We start from the raw sequence: 9,001 nt of genomic DNA, 5'->3' as shown, positions 1-9,001 counted from the left end.
TCTTAAGCCACTTTCCGTGCTACTCGCCAGCAAGCCCAGGCAGGGGAGCCTCAGTACCACTGCCCTGCTCTGGGGCCCACCCACTGCTGGGTGTCTGTGCACCTGGGGCTGACTGCACACACTGACTGTGGTCATGACAGCACCATGGCCCTCATGACCAGGCAAAAACCCCATCGTAGCCTCTGCATTGCAACCCTCCGATGCAAATCTGAGCTCTCCTGCCATGCCACCTTCGGTGAACAAGAGCCATCCACACCTACCGAGGCGTCTCACTTGCCTCACCCATGTCCAGCAGCCTATGGCATCTGCTCAGAGGGGAGATGCACCCTGCGCCCTATCGTGATGCCCCTGTGACTGGAGAAAGGGGTGCAGCGGCACCAGATCCCAAGCACGGTGCATCCACCACCCATGCCAGGACAGCAGTGGAGAGCAGCTGGCAGGATGGGAAACAGTGCCCTGAAGGGGCAGGAGCACACCGGGACCCCCCAACTGAGAGCGGGATGTCCTGCAGCCATCGGGGAGCTCTGGCTGCCAGCTGTGTGGCGGGGCTGCAGTGCACCATGAGAAGTGTTCATGCAAGTGGAGAGCTTCATTCTGGTCAAGCCATGATCAAAATGCTGTTGGAGTAAGTTTTATATAAACAGAAGAAAAATAAACCTTTGATACAAATAAGTACCAAAATTAATGTAGCAGACAATGATGTTTTTTATCTAAAATAGCCAACAATACAAAGAATTAGATATAAAAGGTTTCTTGGTCAAAAGTTTACTATACATTTGGAACATCTGTCCCCCCATCTCAAGACTGGTCAAATACAAAGAAATTAAGCATAAAGCTTTCCGGCCCTCAAGAGATGCCATGATCCTAAGATTGAAGAAAAAAACCCTCAAAACCAAAACTACTGAGTCTGTTCTCCAGAACAGATACTTGAATAAAACAAAACTTAAAAAAAAAAATTAAGCTCCACCACCAAACATATTTGCTACAGAGAGCACTGTGATAAAAAAGGAATGTAGTCGATAATGAAATCCTTATGTTACCTATATGATTTGAAAAAATCTGTCTTTGGGAGAAGTGAGGTCAGTTTGCAGATACTGTCTAAGGAAAGTGAAAGGGGTGGAAGGGGAAGAATTCTCATTGATGGGATAATTTTGTATTCATTGCACTGCAAAATGACCAAGGACAATGTTTCTGACGATGAAAAACAAACTCCTTCACCTTCAGAGATTATCCTGAAGCCTGAACAACTTCAGGAAATAATTATATCCTGGGTTTTCCCCCCAGTGTTTTCAGTTGGCATTTCTCTGAGGGAGAGGGAGGCTTTCATGAAGATACTTCATGCTCCCATGCTCTGAAAAGTCAGAAACAACATGATTGTCCCCCCTCAGCAACCACTTCGTTGTTAAGAGTCCTTCAATTCCCACTGGTCCACGTGCATGGATACGCGAAGTACTAATTCCCACTTCAGCACCTGTAGGAAACACCGAAAATAAAGGTAGTTAATCCTCTGATGATGTCCACTTCATACTAAATGTTTTTGTACCTCAAAGTAGAAAAATCTGCCTGCCTTTCAGGGACCTGCCATTTTCTCTCTGGTCCTCTCCAAATACCAGTTCCATTTCCCCATTAGAGAAGCTTGAGGAGATTAACTATTACATTATAGATTGTAATGCTTATACTTCTGGCTACTACAGTTACTTTCAGAAAGAAAGATGCAAGAGAGAGAGATAGAGAGAGGTATCTCCTACATTGCTGCTCTTAGACTGATCTAAGGGCATAATCCTTCAAACAAGAAAAAAAGCTAAACTAGTAAAGATTATGATCTTACGTCCTTTTTTATCACATTGAGGAGATATTGGAAGACCTTAACTGGAACTTTTCAGTCACATGGAACACTGTTCCAGCTAACACAGTAACAGCGTGTAATGGAGACTTCTGATTTTCTACCTCTTCAAGGAATGTTTCCTTTATCTTCTGCAATTCACAGTAGCTGCACCTGTTTATCAGTTGATAGTCAGTTTAGTTCCTACCATTCATTCCTTAACACAGCAGGACTCACACACTGGACAGCACCTCAATCCGCCCAGCAGGACTGAAGCATTGCATTCTTTACAGCATCGTTAGAAGGAGAAACAAAAGGAAAGCTGTTCAGCAGTTTCACATCCTGTACTGCATTGTTCTATCACTATATGCATGCAGCATACTTTATTGCAATTGAATAGAGCTTCAAAGGATCCAAAATATCTTTGTGTGGATGAAATTTCTAGGCTTCAACTTTTTGTACAGTACCTTTCCTGAAAACCTTTCATTAGACAGTAAGATAAGAGACTAATCCTATCTTTCAAGACTCATACCGCCACACTGTTCACACACCACAAAATTCTGCAGTCACAACCCTACAATATCTTCCCTCTTACCAAGTCCAAACCTATAGCCATCAGAGAATCGGGTACTGGCATTCCAGAAAACACAAGCGCTGTCCACATGCTGGAGGAAGAACTCTGCTGTTTTCTCTGGGAAGGAGGCAGAGAAAAATGAAATCCATTACATACAGAATGATCATGTATGCCATGTATGCATAAAACAGTGAACATACGTAACAATACAACTTTCACGTGCGACCTTATCAGACAGTACTTAAACAGCCTGGGCTAAGCCATGCTCATTTTTACCTTCCTCCCAGTATGGTTATCAATTAGACACAACTGCAAATCTTAGAATAAGCTCACAAAGATTAGAAGCAAGCAAAAAGATGTCTAATTCTAACTCCATTCAGTTTAGTTAAAGAGAGATTTAGTTGCATGACCAAGGAGAAAGAACAGCTGACCCGAACAGCATTTTGAGACAATTAAGCTACAGTCAGCTCTCCATTAGTCTCAAACATGGAATTGTTCCAAATACTGAGAATCCTAAACTCAATTGCTATTGCAAGTACTATTTGAGAACTACTAAGCAGAAATGCCACACGTAAGTAACTTGGAGGTCAGTAGCCCTTAGCAACAAGACAGACATTCAAGAGCAACTCTATTTCCAATATAAATCACTAGTTCACCAGGTCCTGTGGCAGTAGTTATGGTATTGAATGCATGCCTTTTAGTGACAAGCATTTAGCTCAGCAAGAAGTAGAAAAACAGAAGCCTACTTGACTCATACTGGCCAGCCACAGATCAACATGACCTTAACTGCAGCTGATTCACAGAAGTTCTGGGCTTGGTTTGGTTGGAGAGTCAACCTTTGTCTTGGCACAGCTCTAGTAAGGTTTTGAACTGGCACAGACCCAAGAGATGAACTACTACAATGTATGTGGTTAGTTGCACTAAGACCAGGAATTAGCAGTCAAACCAAAACAGCAGCTTAAAGAAGGAGCCAGGTCACTAACCATTCTCTGTGATAATAACATCCGTATGGGAACTTCCATACTTGTGGATATGTTCAACAGCCTCTTGAACGCTGTCCACCACCTCAATGCAGCACTCCAGGTCCCCATATTCTATGCGCAGAGATTTCACTTCTGAAGGACTGAATGTCAAGTAAGATGCAAACTTTGGGCCAGCATGAATCTTCACCTGCAACACCAGAAACATTTTGTTTGTGGCTACTGACCATACCAGAGCCTTTCAGGTGAAAGTGTACTCAATATGGGAGGGATAGCAGTCCCTGTGGTGCTATGTTTTGGACTTCTGACTAAACCATGTTAAAAACACACCAATGTTTTGGCTGTTGCTGAACAGAGCTTGCACAACACAAGGTTGTCTCTTCCCCCCTGTTCCAACTCAGGGCCCCTGGTGTGAAGACTGGGAGTATGCAGGAATTTGGGAGGGGACACAGCCAAGAGCTGAACAGAACTGACCAAAGGGGTATTCCATGCTGTATAATGTCATGTACTGCAATACAAGCTGAGGGGAGGGGGTTTTTGAAGAAGGTAGGCATTGCCCAAGAGACTGGATGGGCATTGCCTTGTGGGTGTTGCTGGTGGGTTTTTAGTTTTGTTTCAGGGTTTACTTTTTTGTTGGGTTATTTCCTCCTCTTTGTCCCCTTTCTTCTTCCTCTTTCCTTCACTTATTAAGCTATCTTTCAACCTACAAGCTTCCTTGGTTTTGTTCTAATTTTCTCCTCCTGTCCCACTTGGAGCAGGGGAGAGCAAGCAGGCAGCTGGATGGTGTTTAGTCACTCAGTGGAGTTAATCCACAACATGCACGCAGTGTAAGAAAAATACACCTACACTTTGGGAAACTTGGCACATAGGTGAATTAGCTACGAGGTACAACAAATTACATGCTAGGCTGGCTACCTACCATGACAAACACTAATTCAGGACTCATTTGAAATTACTTAAAGCAATTGCATCACTCAGTCACCAGGCAAAAAAGGCCAGTACAGCACTGCTAGGAAAACAGCTAAAATACTGATGCCAGCCTTTGTTTTAAGACAGCAACTGCAATGCAGAGAATAACGAAAGGAATGCTTCCAAGTTTGCACCTACAGAAGTCTTAAGATCTTGAATGACTTTTATCCTTTTACTTTATAAATTGATACCAGCCATCTCTGAAGCACATCTAAGACACAAAGGAGTTACTGGGTCCAAAACCAAAAAAACTCACACAGATATTTTTCATTTATTATAAAGAAAATTTTAACACATTAACCACCTCTGCCAAAACAGCTAAACAATGAGAGATAATTTAGAACAGATACAGCACAGAAATTCCATGCAGATGAATTTCCATTCAAACAGGAAATTTTGACAAGAGAAGCATAAATGGGAAATAAGGCTTAAGTCTACTAAACATGAAGGCTTTTAAGACAATATCTGTAAACCAGCATTTTCTTGTGCAACTATGAATTACTTTAATTGCATAATCCTGCCCAATATTTGCATATTTCTTGTTGTCAGGTTAAGTTAGACAGAAGTAGTATCTTCACCACTGTATAAGGAGATCGGTTAGGGTTGGTGGTGGAAATGTTCTGATACACATATTCCTCCCATCCAAAATACAAACATCTACCTTGCATTCTACCCTTCCCAAGAAACAACTAAACTAGACATTAAAGAGCCCCAAGCATTGAGAACTTGCTCCTTGACTACTTACCAGCTTCTTTTACTATAACCCTTTTAACAGCATCAAAACATATGACCTCTCTATCCTCCATTAATCACTGCCTGTGCACTCTATTTGTCAAATACACAGTGCTGTGTGAAAACACTTGATTTATGTGCAATTCATACTACTTCATGGATACTTCTTCCTGATGCATCTCTGCTATCGTTACTGAAAAAACATTGCTTGTGTCTAGACAACTAATTAGTATGCTGGCCTTTTGATATCCTTTGACATACCAGGAGGGAAAATGGGTGGAAACAAAGGGCATCCAAGAGGAAAATTTTAAAAAACACATGTATGAAGTAAATTCAGAAAGGATGAAAACAGAAAGGAATTCACTTGGGTAAGAAGCTAAATTAACAGATTCAGGAAGACAAGGCTTTGCATCTGACTGAATTTGAAAAGGTAGAGAAAGGTTGTGTATATGTTTTTATGGCAGAAGATTATTTTTGCTATATACAAGGAAGTATAAAACAAAGGTATCCCAGTAATCGCCTGTAGCTGTACTGAATAAGCTGCTTTCAGATCATTTCTACAGAAACACTTGATGCTGCCTGGAGTACCAAAGTTCATTGCCATGTACAAAGACACATGAGGGTAACTAAAATGTTGTGCCATGGAAACAGGGCTACATCAGCCAGACCAAATGCTTGAAAAGTTTTAGAAAACAAACAGACAAAAAACACAGAACAAAACACAAATATGAGTGACTAACCTGTTCTACTCTCAACATGTCTATGATCTGATCAAACAATGGGGTTCTCAGCAAGTCTCGATGAATTAAGAGAGTTTCCAGAGCATTACAGGCAGCAGGATATTCACACTTTGAGTCTCTGACTGAGGTTTAAGAGTACATAATTAGTTACATAGCATTTACAACAAAGATTTTTGGATAATATATAAATTATAAATTACCATAACTACATTGCATACTCCCAAGTTCAATTACACCCATGAGATTCAAGTCACCCTCCCACAGCTTACTTATTCGTGTGACCTTCTCAACACTGGCATCCGTGTCAACATACACATGACAGATCCCTTCACTGTGACCCATCACTGGGATTCCCTTAGCTGCTTTCTGGATATTTCTGACTAGCTGTGATGAACCACGTGGAATGATGAGATCTATCAGCTTATCCAAACGGCAGAGATCTTCTACTTCCTCTCTTGTGTTCACCTGTGGTAGTTGCAATACAAAGAGCTTACAGTTTTACCTCTCAGGTTTTGCCCACACTTTTTATACAAACCATAGCAAAGAAATAGTTGATTTAACTCTAGGCACTTACCAGTTGCACTGCATCTCTGACTCCATGAACAGAGAGTGCTTCTTGTGTCAGATGATGGAGGATTTGATTGCTATGTGCTGCCTCTTTCCCTCCTTTAAGTAGTAAGCCATTTCCACTGGCTATGGCCAAAGCAGACACCTGTTAAAGGAGTTTATTATTGGGAAAAAAAAAAAACAACTTTAAATGTATTCTGGTTCTTTTGTCAGAATAACACCCACAAAATAAAAGCAAGATTTTTTGTTCAGTTGATTTACTCAATATTAATCTAGTTTTCCTTTCATGGCTCTGAAAAACCATTACAAGTAGCAGCACATTTAACTCCAGAAATTAAATATACTAATTTCAAGAACAAACTAGAGTTTTCAGGGTACTATTGCGATGGAGAGACTACAGTGAACAAGTCAGAAGAAACTATGGACATAGGGCTTCATATGAATTGCACAGCTGTGTGGGCAATTACCCCGAGGAGAATAACTTTAGCTGCAAGAACTCCTGTCTCGAACCATTCCAGCAGAGAGGTAAATAAGCTCTTCCTATGAACAGGAAAAACATTTTCATCATGCTGTCTAAAACAGGAGTCATAAACAGACAACACTTGCTCTAAGCAAAAATAAAAAAAAATTTGAGACACTAGGCCCAGCATCATCTTTGCTTCCATGTTTATCACCAGAAGAAACCAATAGATATTGCTGCCCTTCTGTTCAGGGTGTTAGATTTCACCCATTTAAGTCCAGCAATGCAAGAGGGTTTTGCTCCTTTCTACCTCAGAGTACATCCCATGCAAAAAGCTCTTTTTCAAAACTTATTTTACTTTTGTATTCTTTTTTGTATTCGTCATTCCAACTTCATTCACTATGGCCTCACAATTTGTCCACCTACTTAAAAAAAGTTTAAAAGCATGCACTCCTTTGGAAAAAAAAAATCACCTCCTCTCCAGAGGTGAGTTTATTCTCTTTAGAATAAACAAACTCAGTATTTTAAGTTATTTTGCTGTACTACAGTCTTCTGGGAAATATTATATGTATCATTATCATCACTTGTATATATATTCACCAAACGTACACTCATTAGAGTATCTATTGTATATTGTTGAGATGCTGAAGTCAAAATTAGCCAGGCTCACATCTAATAAGAAGTTAGCTTGGTGGCACACTTTAGATCCTGATTCATAAAATAACCAGCCAGATACATCTTTCCCCTTCTAGAATCAAATAGGTAATAATAATCAAAATGCTTGATAATCTACCTCATTTGAAAAGAATATTGAAAACAAGAAACATATTAGAAAAACACACTGAAGTGTAACCATCTGGGAAATCTGCCTTACATAACTATCATGCATCTTTTTAACTTATATAATTAGACATTAAAAAGCCATCTGATTGTATTTCAAAAGTACCTTCTATCTGCCCCTCCAGATCACTATCACGAAAGGAAACTAAACAAATAAGCTTATTTAAGTAAAGAGGCATAAGATTAAAAGAAAAGTTTTGACCTGGTTTGAAAAAATGAAAAGAAAAAAATACCAAGAATTAAGACACAAAAATCAAAAATTTCTGTGATTAAAAGTAGAACACCAGGTAAGGGGTTTCAAAATGGTTCAGCCTCAAAGACTAGTAGAACATGACTACACTTCAGAACAACAACTGGATTTGGTGGAATCTATACAATACAGTCTCTGAAGGATGCTTGCAATTTCACCCTGTAAGTATTAAACATGCTTTTGTATATGCTCACTTGAAGCTTATTAAATCTTAACCCAAATAAGCATGAGATGCAGTAGCAGACCAAGAGGAGAGACTGCTCGTCTCAATCAGAGACCCTCCTACTATCAGATACAGGATGGGACAGAAATAATGCAATTCAAATGCAGAGTTATCAAAGGTTATCCTCTGAAGTTGCATCAGGAAGCCTAATGTGAGTATGAGGACAGGAGGTTAGCAAAAAGCAAAGCAACTACCAAGACAAGCTATGCTAAGTCTGTAAAACAAAGCAGGGGAAGGGAGGGCAGGGAAGCCAGCAGGAGTCAGTCTGGTGTAAGTTTTAAGATACAACAAAGAGAAAGAGAAAGAGAAAGAGAAAGAGAAAGAGAAAGAGAAAGAGAAAGAGAAAGAGAAAGAGAAAGAGAAAGAGAAAGAGAAAGAGAGAAAGAGAAAGAGAGAAAGAGAAAGAGAGAAAGAGAAAGAGAGAAAGAGGAAGGCATCAGCTATGCAAGGCAAGAGACCTGGGCTGAAGCCCAGGAAGACAGACACAAATTCAACATGTTAACATACTGGTTATCTGTAACAAACAGTGCTGGTAGTCAAAGAAGACTAGTGCCTTTTTGTTTCATAGAACTTTTCTTACCACATACTCCTTTTCACTGTAAGCGGGGACTACTCACAAAAATCTGGCATGAAGTACGAAGCTGTCCACTCATTGAGCCTCACATCCTCAAAGTGGCTGTACCCATCATTTTCTACTCAAACACCTGCTCATTAGAAAACTCCTCAATCAAGCTTCCTACATACCTAATGTTAATTGTGGGAAGAAATGTTGCTAATCAGGTTTTTTTGGTTTGTTTGTTTTCATTTTAAAATCTACTTCAGTTGCTCAGTAAACTAGTCAGGA

At 40.1% G+C, this 9,001-nt stretch overlaps 1 protein-coding gene across 14 annotated transcripts in view; it reads right to left on the bottom strand.

Annotated features, from left to right (window-relative positions):
* Positions 1–687: 687 nt before the first annotated feature.
* Positions 688–9,001, bottom strand: part of ALDH18A1 (aldehyde dehydrogenase 18 family member A1) — a 47,214-nt gene continuing 38,900 nt past the window's right edge. For 13 of the 14 annotated variants that reach the window (XM_071446379.1, XM_071446377.1, XM_071446381.1 and 10 more), the window contains 6 exons: positions 6,392–6,529; positions 6,087–6,282; positions 5,818–5,939; positions 3,380–3,566; positions 2,418–2,513; positions 688–1,471 (listed from right to left, as the gene is read on the bottom strand). In XM_071446379.1, the coding sequence (XP_071302480.1) occupies positions 1,290–1,471; positions 2,418–2,513; positions 3,380–3,566; positions 5,818–5,939; positions 6,087–6,282; positions 6,392–6,529 (921 nt within the window). In that variant the 3' untranslated portion in view covers positions 688–1,289. Of the gene's footprint in view, positions 1,472–2,417; positions 2,514–3,379; positions 3,567–5,817; positions 5,940–6,086; positions 6,283–6,391; positions 6,530–9,001 lie in introns of those variants that run through there. The other variant, XR_011682202.1, reaches the window with a different exon arrangement.

This window comes from Agelaius tricolor, unplaced genomic scaffold (assembly GCF_023055355.1).
Source record: "Agelaius tricolor isolate 1412-34295 unplaced genomic scaffold, bAgeTri1.0.p SCAF_22, whole genome shotgun sequence".
Lineage (NCBI taxonomy): Eukaryota > Metazoa > Chordata > Aves > Passeriformes > Icteridae > Agelaius > Agelaius tricolor.
The sequence above is the reverse complement of the archived record's forward strand: the minus strand, read 5'-3'. Positions and strand labels throughout refer to the sequence as shown.